This window comes from Scyliorhinus canicula, chromosome 12 (genome assembly GCF_902713615.1).
Source record: "Scyliorhinus canicula chromosome 12, sScyCan1.1, whole genome shotgun sequence".
NCBI classification, from domain to species: Eukaryota; Metazoa; Chordata; class Chondrichthyes; order Carcharhiniformes; family Scyliorhinidae; genus Scyliorhinus; species Scyliorhinus canicula.
The window spans coordinates 61,193,510-61,207,835 of record NC_052157.1 but is presented as its reverse complement, the minus strand read 5'-3'; the positions used below and the strand labels follow the sequence as shown (position 1 = coordinate 61,207,835).

At 45.9% G+C, this 14,326-nt stretch overlaps 1 protein-coding gene across 3 annotated transcripts in view; it reads left to right on the top strand.

Annotated features, from left to right (window-relative positions):
• LOC119975259 (sialic acid-binding Ig-like lectin 13) overlaps window positions 1-6,818 on the top strand; it is an 87,515-nt gene extending 80,697 nt beyond the window's left edge. For all 3 annotated transcript variants that reach the window (XM_038814951.1, XM_038814949.1, XM_038814950.1), the window contains one exon: window positions 4,944-6,818. In XM_038814951.1, the coding sequence (XP_038670879.1) occupies window positions 4,944-5,045 (102 nt within the window). In that variant the 3' untranslated portion in view covers window positions 5,046-6,818. The remainder of the gene's footprint in view (window positions 1-4,943) is intronic.
• The last annotated feature ends 7,508 nt before the right edge of the window (window positions 6,819-14,326 follow it).

Below are 14,326 nucleotides of genomic sequence, written 5' to 3'. Positions count from 1 at the left end.
CAATAATCAAACCTAATTCAGTATCAATAATCAAACCCCTTCAATATCAATAATCAAACACCATTCAGTATCAATAATCAAACATTGTTCAGTATCAATAATCAAACACCGTTCACTATCAATAATCACACACCGTTCAGTATCAATAATCAAACACAGTTCAGTATCGATAATCAAACACAAAGACCTGGTTGAGGGAAGGACAGGATTGGCAGCTAAACATTCCAGGATTTAGATGTTTCAAGGCGGGAGAGAGGGGGATGTAAAAGGGGTGGCGGAGTTGTGCTACTGGTTAGGGAGAATATCACAGCTGTATTGCGGAAGGACACCTCAGAGGGCAGTGAGGCTATATGGGTAGGGATCAGGAATAAGAAGGGTGCAGTCACAATGTTAGGGGTTTACAACAGGCCTCCCAACAGCCAGCGGGAGACAGAGGAGCAGATAGGTAGACAGATTTTGGAAAAGAGTAAAAACAACAGGGTTGTTGTGATGGGAGACTTCAACTTCCCCAATATTGACTGGGACTCACTTAGTTCTAGGGGCTTAGACAGGGCAGACTTTGTAAGGAGCATCCAGGAGGGCTTCTTAAAAACAATATGTAGACAGTCCAACTAGGGAAGGGGCTGTACTGGACCTTGTATTGGGGAATGAGCCCAGCCAGGTGGTAGAAATTTCAGTAGGGGAGCATTTCAGGAACAGTGACCACAATTCAGTAAGTTTTAAAGTGCTGGTGGACAAGGATAAGAGTGGTCCTAGGGTGAATGTGCTAAATTGGGGGAAGGCTAATTAGAACAATACTAGGCAGGAACTGAAGAACCTAGATTGGGATGTTTGAGGGTAAATCAGCACCTGACATGTGGGAGGCTTTCAAGTGTCAGTTGAAAGGAATTCAGGACCGGCATGTTCCTGTGAGGAAGAAGGATAAATACAGCAAATTTCAGGAATGTTGGATAACGAGAGATATTGTAGGCCTCGTCAAAAAGAAAAAGGAGGCATTTGTCAGGGCTAGAAGGCTGGGAACAGACGAAGCCTGTGTGGAATATAAGGAAAGTAGGAAGGAACTTAAGCAAGGAGTCAGGAGGGCTAGAAGGGGTCACGAAAAGTCATTGGCAAATAGGGTTAAGGAAAATCCCAAGGATTTTTACACGTACATAAAAAGCAAGAGGGTAGCCAGGGAAAGGGTTGGCCCACTGAAGGATAGGCAAGGGAATCTATGTGTGGAACCAGAGGAAATGGACAAGGTACTAAATTAATACTTTGCATCAGTATTCACCAAAGAGAAGGAATTGGTGGATGTTGAGTCTGGAGAAGGGTGTGTAGATAGCCTGGGTCACATTGAGATCCAAAAAGATGAGGTGTTGGGAGTCTTGAAAAATATTAAGGTAGATAAGTCCCCAGGGCCTGATGGGATCTACCTCAGAATACTGAAGGAGGCTAGAGAGTAAATTGCTAAGGCCTTGACAAAAATCTTTGGATCCACACTGTCTTCAAGTGATGTCCCGGAGTACTGGAAAATAGCCAATGTTGTTCCTTTATTTAAGAAGGGTAGCAAGGATAATCCAGGGAACAACAGGCCGGTGAGCCTTACATCAGTGGTAGGGAAATTACTGGAGAGAATTCTTCGAGACAGGATTCACTCCCAATTGGAAACAAATGGATGTATTAGTGAGAGGCAGCATGGTTTTGTGAAGGGGAGGTCGTGTCTCACTAACTTGATAGAGTTTTTCGAAGAGGCCACAAAGATGATTTATGCAGGTAGGGCAGTGGATGTTGTTTATATGGACTTCAGTAAGGCGTTTGACAAGGTCCCTCATGGCAGACTGGTACAAAAGGTGAAGTCACACGGGATCAGGGGTGAGCTGGCAAGATGGATACAGAACTGGCTAGGCCATAGAAGGCAGAGAGAAGCAATGGAAGGGTGCTTTTCTAATTGGAGGGCTGTGACTAGTGGTGTTCCGCAGGGATCAGTGCTGGGACCTTTGCTGTTTGTAGTACATATAAATGATTTGAGGAAAATGTAACTGGTGTGATTAGTAAGTTTGCAGATGACACAAAGATTGTTGCACATAGTGATGAGGACTGTCAGAGGATACAGCAGGATTTAGATCATTTGGAGACTTGGGCGGAGAGATGGCAGATGGAGTTTAATCCAGGCAAATGTGAGGTAATGCATTTTGGAAGGTCTAATGCAGGTCGGGAAAATACAGTGAATGGTAGAACCCTCAAGAGTATTGAAAGTCAGAGAGATCTAGGTATATGGGTCCACAGGTCACTGAAAGGGGCAACACAGGTGGTGAAGGTAGTCAAGAAGGCATACGGCATGCTTGCCTTCATTGGCCAGGGTATTGAGTATAAGAATTGGCAAGTCATGTGGCAGCAGCATAGAACCTTAGTTAGGCCACACTTGGAGTATAATGTTCAATTCTGGTCGCCACACGACCAGAAGGATGTGGAGGCTTTAGAGAGGGTGCAGAAGAGATTTACCAGGATGTTGCCTGGTATGGAGGGCATTAGCTATGAGGAGCGGTTGAATAAACTTGGTTGGTTCTCACAGGAACGACGGAGTTTGAGGGGTGACCTGATAGAGGTCTACAAAATTATGAGGGGCATAGACAGAGCGGATCATCAGAGGCTTTTCCCCAAGGTAGAGGGGTCAATTACTAGGGGGCATAGGTTTAAGGTGCGAGGGGCAAGGTTTAGAGTAGATGTACGAGGCAGGTTTTTTACAAAGAGGTTAGTGTGCCTGGAACTCACTGCCGGAGAAGGTGGTGGAAGCAGGGATGATAGTGACATTTAAGGAGCATCTTGATAAATACATGAATAGGATGGGAATACATAGAACATACAGTGCAGAAGGAGGCCATTCGGCCCATCAAGTCTGCACCGACCCACCTAAGCCCTCACTTCCACCCTAACCCCGTAACCCAATAACCCCTCCTAACCTTTTTTGGTCACTAAGGGCAATTTATCATGGCCAATCCACCTGACCTGCACGTCTTTGGACTGTGGGAGGAAACCGGAGCACCCGGAGGAAATCCACGCACACACGGGGAGAACGTGCAGACTCCGCACAGACAGTGACCCAGCAGGGAATCGAACCTGGGACCCAGGTGTGAAGCCACAGTGAAATCTACTTGTGCTACCGTGCTGCCCGAGAAGAACCCGAATAGAGGGATACGGATCCAGGAATTGTAGAAGACTGTAGTTTAGTCGGGTAGCATGGTCGGCACAGGCTTGGAGTGCCGAAGGGCCTGTTCCTGTGCTGTACCTTTCTTTGTTCTTTGTTCTTTATTCAGTATCAATAATTAAACCCAATTCAGTATCAATAATCAACACCTTAAATATCAATAATCAAACACCGTTCAGTATCAATAATGAAACATTGTTCTGTAGCAATAATCAAAGACCGTTCATTATCAATAATCAAACCCAACACCATTCAGTATCAATAATGGAAAGCCCGTTCAATGTTGATAATCAAACCCAACACCGGTCTATCAACAATCAAACACAACATTATTCGTTATCAACAATCAAACTCCATTCCGTATCAATAATCAAATCCCGTTCAGTTTCAGTAATCAAACAACACCATTCAAATCAATAATCAAACTCCTTCTGTATTAGTAATTAAACACCGTTCAGTATCAATAATCAAACATTGTTCAGTATCAATAATCAAACTCCGTTCAGTATCAATAATCAAACCCAATTCAGTATCAATAATCAAACCCCTTCAATGTCAATAATCAAACGCCCTTCAGTATCAATAATCAAACATTGTTCAATATCAATAGTCAAACCCCATTCAGTATCAATAATCAAACCCCATTCAGTATCAATAATTAAACACCGTTCAGTATCAATAATCAAACACCATCCAGTATCAATAATTAAACCCCATTCAGTATCAATAATTAAATGCCGTTCAGTATCAATAATCAAACACCGTCCAGTATCAATAATTAAACACCGTTCAGTAGCAATACTGAAACCCCGTACAATATTGATAATCAAACCAATACCATTCTATCAACAATAAAACCTTCCATCATTTGGTATCAACAATTGATCTCAATTTTATATCAATAATCAAACCCAACACCATTCAGTATCAATAATCAAACCCTGTTCAGTATCAATAATTAAACACCGTTCAGTATCAATAATCAAACCCTGTTCAGTATCAATAATTAAACACCATTCAGTATCAATAATTAAACCCTGTTCAGTATCAATAATCAAACACCGTTCAGTAGCAATAATCAAACACCGTCAGTGTCAATAACCAAACCCCGTTCACTATCAATAATTAAACCCAACACCATTCAGTATCAATAATCAAACCCTGCTGAGTATCAATAATCAAACACCGTTCAGTATCAAGAATCAAACCCCATTCACTATCAATAATCAAATACTGTTGAGTATCAGTAATCAAACCCTGTTCAGTATCAGTAATCAAATCTTATTCTGTATCAATAATCAAACACCATTCAGTATCAGTAATCAAACACTGTTCAGTATCAATAATTAAACACCGTTCAATATCAGTAATCAAACATTGTTCAGTATCAGTAATCAAACCTCATTCTGTGTCAATAATCAAACCCTGTTCAGTATCAATAGTCAAATGCTACATCATTCAGTGCCAATAATCAAACCCCATTCTGTCTCAATAATCAAACCCCATTCAGTATCAATAATCAAACCCAACGCCATTCAGTCTCGATAATCAAACCCTGTTCAGCATCAATAATCAAACCCAACACCATTCAGTATCAATAATCCAACACCTTTCGGCATCAGTAATCAAATCTCAACACCATTTAGCATCATTTATTATGGTATCAATTGTGGGTAGAATTTTGATTTGGGTCAATAATTCTAAATGCACATCACTATGATTATTGTCCCTCTGATCATTTCTGTTTCTATTGCAGAACAAAGATGTAAAGAACTTGGAAATGAAATATAACCACGGAGTCAGTCCTGAACCAAATGATCTGTATGCAAATTGTGATTTTGTCGATGGTGCTCTTTAACTGAGCAAGAATGAGACACAGTCAATGTGTGGAGAACACAGAAAATGTAAATGATTCAAAATCGAATTTATCTTCCTGAAATATACAGGAACGCACTCCGAAGAAATATCTTTAAACCTCTTGATATAATCTGATTGAATGCCTTTGCAGTGATCTCTCCAAGATGATTCTCTATGACGTTCAATTTGTACATCCTCTTCCCTCACTTTTGCAAACATCCTTGTCTCCTTTCTGATTGTAAATGATATTGTTTGATAGTCCAGCAAGACTGAACGGACAAGTTCAAACCGTGTCAATGAATATGGGTGCATTTGCATTCCGATTTAAATACAAACAAACAAATAGATGATTCAAGAATTCAAGAATGCAGGAATTCAGGAACAAGACCTCGATCAAGAGGTCCTACTTTTAAGTGAATTCTTATCTCTTGTTTAATCAATCCCTCATTACTCTCACTGGTTTCTACTTCTCAGTTGTGACCTCCTGGTTTGTTCAAATAGATGTCTGTTACTTAAAGGATGATTCATTAATCAAACATTGGACATTACTTAAGATTGACTGGTGCCTATGAAGACTAGCTCAGATTCTGCGTGCGCAGTCTGAGGAAAATTACTGGATATATTTCTCGAGCTACAGCTCGGCCCAGAGACCTTGCTGTAACTGATTAGTTAATACATTCTCATTGCTGAATACACCAGAATACAATGGGTGATTAATCATGTGAAACATTGCCTAAAATAATGTCTGGATTCCCACAATCAAGACACTTTTAATAATTTTTACCTCTCTGCTACATGCATTCAATTAGCAAGTAAAACTATGAATAAATCAATAAATCAATACTCAATCAAAGGTAGAAATACAATGAAGAATCAGGTTGAATATAGGAGAGCCATAGTGGAGGTGAAAAAAATAATAAGAAAAGCAAGGAGAGAGCATGAAAAGAAACTGGTAGTTAACTTGAAAGGAAATCCCAAGGTCTTCCATAAGCATAGTAAGAAGTCTTACAACACCAGGTTAAAGTCCAACAGGTTTGTTTCAAACAGTAGCTTTCGGAGCACTGCTCATTCCTCATCATGAATATGGGGCAAAGGGGTCATGGCACAGATCAGCCATGATTTCGTTGAATCATGGAACGGGCTCGAGGGGCTGAATGGCCTCCTCCTGTTCCTTCAGTCTAAATAATTCTGTAAGTGACTGAAGGGATGGTTGGCAAATTTGATGATGGCAACAAAGATGGATAGGAAAGTAGGATGTGAAGAGTGGTGTTCTTTGTGTTGCTAATGTTAGGATCGTTGGTGTAGTGTTCACAAAGACGTCAAATAGCTTTTAAATTAAACAAAGCTATAGATTTATTAATACTACTTAAGTGGATTCAACACTTACTCCTCTATAATATACAGTTGAAAATAAACATATATTCTGCACTCATCTACTACTATTGCATTAACTATGATCTGCTCTCACTTACACTACTTTCCTTCAGTCCTCTAGCTTTCTCCTAAACCTATCACCCACAGGGCTTAGCATTCATGCCTTATATAGTTGTACATCTAGCTCCCTCTATTGGTTGATGTGGCCATTACATCAATCCTTGCAGTTCTTTACATTTATGATAAAATGCCGCTTCCCCCTTTCTTTGAAAAAAAGTTATAAACTTTGTAACATTTTTCTTTAAACATTGTAATAGTGAGCATGAATCATTAACTTGTTTTGTTTACATTCAGTTGCAAAAATAAATGTTAAGTCACATTGGTGATGAAAGATGAATAGTTATTAGTCACTACAAATTTAATCTGTTTGGTGGTTTCTTCGTTCTCGTTGATCTTTACAGTGATTTCGTCAAAGTATGCAATTTATCTTCCAAATTGTCTTGATGCATTGGTGATACTGAAGAATTAGGAAAGTCAATGTCTTTGAAGATGGCATCCTGAGCTATGATGTTCTGAGTTTGAGATGGAACATGTTTTTTTTATTTGCAGTAATGTTCTTCTATTTCTTCTAAACATTGAACCTTGTTCAATCTAAATCAAATATGATCAGGGTGCAACGTGTCTTCAAACTTTAGCTAGATGTTGCCATCCACCATCAGGATTTTGTATACGAACAAAGTCCCATTATTTTAACTTTGATAAAGATTTTCTGTGCTTGTAGTAATCTTTTTGTTTTTGTAACCTTAGGCTGTTACGTATTTCTTCATAATCCATATTTTGAACCGTGATTTCTGGTAACGTGGTGCGAGTTATTCTTCCCATCAATATCTGGTCAGGTGACAAACCTGATGGCAATGGGGTAGCTCTGTATGTCAACAGTGCCACAGATATGTCTTTGTTGTCATTAAGTTCTTTACTGAATTGTTCTTTGACTATTCCTAAGCTTTTCTCTGCTTTGCCATTAGATTGGGGATACAATGGGCTTGATGTGATGTGATTAAAATTATATCGTTCTGCAAATGGTGTCCACCCCCAGCTGGTGAAGCAAGGACCATTGTCAGAGACAATGCATCATGGAATTCCATGGCAAGCAAAAACAGATTTTGCTGCTTGTATTACAGATCTCGTCATTGAATCATTCAGCCTGATCACCTCGGGATAGTTGGAATGGTAGTTAATTATGACCAGATAGTCATGACATGTAAAGTAGAATAGATCCATACCAACTTTGATCCAAGGATTGGTGATGAGTTCATTGTCTTCGAAGATTTGTTTGCATTGTGCAGATTGATGCATCTGACAAATGCTGCATTCCTGCACATGATTGTTCACATCCTTGTTGATTCCATGCCAGTACAGAGTGTCTTGCTTGTCTACGACATTTTTCAATACGTTGGTGACCCTCGACTATCTGTTCCAAGATTCCTTGTCAGAGGCATGAAGGAACTATCCTATCTCCTTTCAGTAGGAATCCGTTAATTACTGTGAGGTACTGTGAGGTCAGAGTGGTTGGCGCCAAAACCGCCCCAGCGGCCTTTGACACCCGCCGACCGGCACCGGAGCTGGCCAAAAGGCCTTCGCCGGTTCGCACATGCGCCGGTACGTCAGCTGGCGCTGATGTCACCACAGGCGCATGCGCACTGGGGGATTCTCTTCCGCCTCTGCCATGGTGGAGGCCGTGGCGGCGGCGGAAGAAAAAGAGTGCCCCCACTGCACTGGCCCGCCCGCCGATCGGTGGGCCCCGATAAACGGGCTAGGCCACCGTGGGGGCACCCCCCAGAGTCCGATCGCCCCGCGTCCCGTCCCCCCCCGGGGGCCCGCTCGCGCTGCCAGTCCCGCCGCCACCAGAGGTGGTTGAAACCACGGCGGCGGGAGAGGCCTCTCAGCGGCAGGACTTCGGCCCATCGCGGGCCGGAGAATCGCCGCAGGGGGCTCGCCGATTGGTGCGGAGGGCACGGCGATCGACGGGGCGTGATTCCCGCCCCCGCCAATTCCCGGGCGGCGGAGAATTTCTGCCACGGTGGGGGCGGGATTTTCGCCGGCCCCGTGCGATTCTCCAATCCTGCTCATGTTTGTGAGTTCTTCCTGGTGTATTTTTCCATATTTAGCCTATAAATAACATCCAAGACAGATTTCCAGGCATTTATTTAATTGAAACCTGTGGGCTATTGCTTTGCGTAAATTGTGTATTGCTAAATAAATGCTGATCGTTCTTTAATGTGGAACCATCTTGAAGTGATGGGAAGAAAACTGAAAATTCAGAGATATATTGAACTGTTTGTTGGAGATGTCTCCTTGTGTTGGCATCAACACTTCAGGGTAAACTAGGTCATTGCTGTGATCGAGTTTACTTCAGTGCCCAGGACACATTGATCACTCCATTTAGTTGCTGTTCATCTTGTTTCAGTGCCTAAGGTGGTGATGAGTCCTCTTCTTGCACCGTTTCAGTCTCGTGTGGTGAAGGTCCTCCCACAGTGCAGTTAGTGAGGGAGGTCCAGGATTTTGATCTAGTGACGTTGAAGCAACGACCGATATATCTCTACGTCGGGACAGTGTCTGTGAGACTCGGACGGAAATTTGAGGTGATGGTGTCCCCATGTTCCTGCTGCCCTTGTTCTTCTAGGGGAGGTTGGAGGTTGTTTGTTTGGGAGGTTTTATTGAAGAATGTGGGACTGGGAACAGAAGAGAAATGAGCCTTGTTCTCCTCCTTGTCCTGTCACTCTCCTCCAGAAAGCTTGAATCCCAGACAATAAATCAATTCCTTATATTTAAAAACTCCTTTCGAATAAATACAGCTGCTTACCCAAGGTCATTAAACATTTTCACCTCAACAATGGGCAGCACAGTGGCACAGTGGCTAGCACTGCTGCCTCACAGTTCCAATGTTCAATTCCAGCCTCGGGTGACTGTCTATGTGGGGCATAGTGTCCCTGTATCTGTGTGGGTTTCCTCCGGGTGCTCCGGTTTCCTCCCACAGTCCAAAGATGTGTAGGTTAGGTGGATTGGCCATGCTAAATTGTTCCTCAGTGTCCTAAAAGGGAGGTGGTTTACCAGGTTATGGGGACAGGGTGGAAGCACGGACAAAAGTAGGGTGCTCTTTCCAAGGGCCAGTGCAGACTTGATGGGCCAAATGGCTTCCCTCTGCACTGCAGGGATTCTATTTTCTGATTCCTTCTTTGTGCTTCCTTCATGTGATTTGCACTGTTGCTCTGTGTATCTGGTTCTAAATACAGCGGTCAATATGGTCGCCTTCCTTAATCCTAATTATGTTTGCTCTAGAGACGCCAGGTATCTTTCGATATCGCCACAAGGTTCAAACCCAAATACTGATCAAAGAACCAATACACCAGTTAGTTAGTTCAAAGCCAATACTATTTATTTACACACACAGTAATATCTACTCATGCACAAAATACCATAAACTAACCTATCTCTAACGCTAATGCCTATACTTAACTTCGGGTGCCCACTCAGTCAGAGGAACAATGGCCGTTGTTCGGATATGAGGCTGTTGGGTATGAAGAGGTAACAGGAGAACAGCTAAGGTCGTCCGTCTGATGGCGAGCGTTGACCTTGGGCTTACTTGCTTCTGGTGCAGCTGGTGGACGGGTCTCTCAGCTTCAAGAGCCGAGTCCAAGAGAGTGATTCTCTCTCAGGGGCTTCTTCTTATACCCAAAGGGGCTTCGCGCACTTTTGGGCGGGCCTTGAATTTGGCCCCATTAATTGGGCTGTATCTTGATCATCGGAATCGATCTCGACCAATAAAGGGGTGGGTGCCCTGATGGCGGGGGGTGTCTTTGGTGGCCATTGGCCTTGCTTTGTTTGTGTCTTCCTGGCACCGGGATGTCTGCAATTGTATCGGTTACTTGAATGCCATTCCTTTGTTCCCGGGGATGGGCCATCAATATGCTAATTGCCTTACAGTTTCAGTCTCGTCTGGGGGTTGAGGTTCCAATACGCATACAGGCTCTGTGCCTGCCTGCTTTCTTAGCATTGTCCATTGTTCCCTATAGTCTTTGCAAACATCCATTTTGTATTCTGGAAGTGACCATCCCGGTGGCTACAACAGCCTGATAAACTGAATTTTCTGAAGTTGACCTTTCACCTGCCGAACCAGCTTCAAATTGGTTAACCGTTTTTTCCTCCAACCGTTTCTGCTCATGCCAGTGGCAGATCTAGAGTCTGCTGACCAATCATGGGCCCTCAGCGCACGCCAACTTTTTCCTTCCAACCGGTCAAGCTCGAGTTCAACCCGAGCTCAGGATCAAGCGTCCGGGAAAGAGTCGTTAGGGAAAGAGGGCGCAAGCTGAGGCTCCACCAATCAATGCTTTGCGGGACTGTGTCTCGCTGTTAATTAGTGGGTGAGCATGGCTGTTCAAGCCACGTGGGTGGCTGCTTATTGGCTGTCTGATCATCCAGTGACAAGGCAGGAAGATGTGGGGATGCCGGCGTTGGACCGGGGTGAGCACAGTAAGAAGTCTTACAGCACCAGGTTAAAGTCCAACAGGTTTGTTTCAAATCACTATCTTTCAGAGCACAGCTTCTCAGATTCACCTGAGGAAGGAGCGGTGCTCCGAAAGCTAGTGATGTGAAACAAACCTGTTGAACTTTAACCTGGTGCTGTAAGACTTCGGGGAACGGGAGATGGGCGAAAAGGAGCTGCTGTTTTAGGCACAAAAACCGAAAATGCCGGGCAATCACAGCAGGTCTGACAGTATCTGTGGTGAGAGAAGGGAGCTGACAAAGAGTCATCTAGATTCAAAATATTAGCTCCTTCTCTCTCCACAGGTGCTGTCAGACCTGCTGTGATTGTCCATCGTTTTCTGTTTTTGCTTCAGATTTCAGCATCCGCAGTCATTTATTTTTAACTTATGATTGCCACCATTTTAGGAATGGGAATGGTGAAGATACTCAGCAAATCAGGCAGCAGCTGTGGAGAAACAGTTAATGTTTCACATCAATTACCTTTCATCAAAACAGAAAAGTTACAAATGTAATTGGTTTGCACCAAATAAAAGGGGCTGTGTGAGGAAAAGAACAGTAAGGAAGATCTGTATTAGGCTGGAGGACAGGAGAGGTGAAAGGAAAGGGAGTGGAAATGGGGCAGGTAAAGAAACAAAAGATGTGTCGAGAGGAGGTGTGAATGGCAGCAACTGTTCATCTTTATGACACCAAGCAACATAAGAAATGATACACAATGAATTCAAAACATGCAAAGTAAAATTCTTGAACACAATGTAGAATCTAGAAAGAGGGCGAGATTCTCCCCTACCCGGCGGGGCGGGGGGTCCCGGCGCTGAGGAGTGGCGTGAAGCACTCTGGCGTCGGGCCGCTCCAAAGGTGCGGAATCCTCTGCACCTTTAGGGGCTAGGCCGGCCCCGGAGTGGTTTGCGCCGCGCCAGCCAGCAGGGAAGGGGCTTGGCGCCACGCCAACCGGCGCCGAAGGGCCTCCACCGGCCGGCGTGAGTTGGCGCATGTGCGGGAGCGCCGGCATGTGCTGGCGTTATCCCAGTGCATGCACGGGCGGGGGAGGGTTTATCTCCGTGTCAGCCCTCGCGGTGAAATAGCAGCCGACGCGGAGGAATAGAGTTCCCCCACGGCACAGGCCCACCCGCGGATCGGTGGGATCCGATCGCGGGCGAGGCCACCCTGGGGGCACCTCCCGGGGCCAGATACCCCTGCGGCCCCCCCGAGGACCCCCGCGCCGCCAGGTCCCGCTGATAAGGACCTACTCTAATTTAAGTCAGCGGGACCGGCAAAAAGACGGGCGGCCACTCGGCCCAGCAGTGGCCAGAGAATCACTGGGGGGGGGGGGGGGGGGGGGGGCGCTGCCAGCGGCCGCCGACCGGCACGACGTGATTTCCGCCCCCACCAAATCTCCGGTGCCAGAGAATTCGGCAGCCGGCGGGGGTGGGATTCATGCTGCCCCCTGGCAAATCTCCGACCTGCCGGGGAGTCGGAGAATTCCGCCCAAAGTGCCTGATCAAAAGATGAGAGGTTCTGGGTGAGATTCTCCGACCCCTCGCCGGGTTCGAGAATCAGCGGGGGGCAGCGTGAATCCCGCCCCCAACGGCTGCCGAATTCTCCGGCACCGGAGATTTGGCAGAGGTGGGAATCGTGCCGCGTCGGTCGGCGGCCCTTCCCCCGGCAATTCCCCAGTCCGCGATGGGCCAAGTGGCTGCTCATTTTGTTGCCGGTCCTGCCGGCGTGAATTAGAGTAGGCCCTTTCCGGCGGGACCTGGCGGAGCGGACGGCCTCCGGGGTTCTCGGTTGGGGGGGGTAGCGGGGGGATCTGAACCGAGGAGTTGCCCCCATGGTGGCCTGGACTTCGATCGGGGCCAACCAATCCGCATGCGGGCCTGTGTCGTGGGGGAACTCTATTCCTCCGCTGGTGTGGATTCCCCCCCTGCGCATGCGCTGGGTGACGTCAGCACATGCTGACGCTCCCGCGCATGCGCCAACTCGCGGAAGCTGGCGGAAGCCCTTTGGCGGCGGTTGATGTGGCGCCAAGTCTCCTCCCCGCCGGCCGGCGAGGCGCAAACCACTCCGGTGCCGGCCTAACCTCTGAAGGTGGGGAGGATTCCGCACCTTTGGGCCGGCCCGACGCCGGAGTGGTACACGCCACTCCTCGGCACCGGGACCCCCTGTGCCACCGGGTGGGGGAGAATCCCACCCTCTCTTCCTCAAGCTGACATTCAGCTTCATTGAAACAGGAGGCTAAAGACAAAGATGTCAGAGTGAGAAGAAGGTGGAGAATTAAAATGACAGGTGATGGGAATCTGGAGGTCAGGCTTGTGGACTGAATGGAGTTGTTCCACAAAGTGGTCGCCCATTAAAATTTCCCCAATGTAGAACAGGCTGCACTGTAATCAGGGAACATTTTTCAAAATATTCATTTATGTGGTGTGGGCAGCGCTTATTGCCCATCCCTAGTTGCCCTTCAGGAGGTGGTAGTGAGCTGCCTTCTTGAACCGCTGCAGTCCCTGTGGTGTAGGTACTCACAGTGCTGTTTGGGTGGCGTTCCAAGATTTTGAACCAGCGACGGTGAGGGAACGGCCGATATATTTCCAAGTCAGGGAGGTGGATTGCTTCATAATATTAATAATCTTTATTCGTGTCACAAGTAGGCTTACATTAACACTAAAATAAGGTTACTGTGAGAAGCCCCCAGTCGCCACATTCCGGTGCCTCTTCGGATACACTGAGGGAGAATTCAGAATGTCCAATTCACCTAACAAGCACGTCTTTTGGGACTTTGTGAAAGGAAACCAGAGCACTCGGACGAAACCCACGCAGACACGGGAAGAACGTGCAGACTGAGCACAGTGACCCAAGCCTGGAATCAAACCTGGGTCCCTGGCGCTATGAAGCAAAAATGCTAACCACTGTGCCGCCCATTATTTGTGCAGTCACCTGCAAACATCCCCACTTCTGACCTTATGATGGAAGGTGTCATAATATACATCCATGTATATGATGGAGGGCAGACAGGCAATGATTCTCACACAGGGTGACCAGTGAGCACACAGAACACAGCAGCCAATCACCTGACAGGACACAACCACTATAAAGCCAGAGGGCACCAGTTTTCCCGCTCTCTCGGGATCCAGCCTCTGAGACAGCCAGAGCTCGTGAGCACTAGCCAGTGCAAACACCATGTGGTAGTCAGTTAGTCTGGTCAGGCTAGCCTCAGGTCTCCAGTCAGGTCAGCATAATGTCAACCCACAGTTAAGCATGTAATATAGTTAGATGTTAAATAAAATCGTATTGCATCTCATCAAGTGTTGAAAGTCTGTCTCTCGCTACACTGTTTCAAACGCAGTCCACATAGACTCAGCCTACCCAACA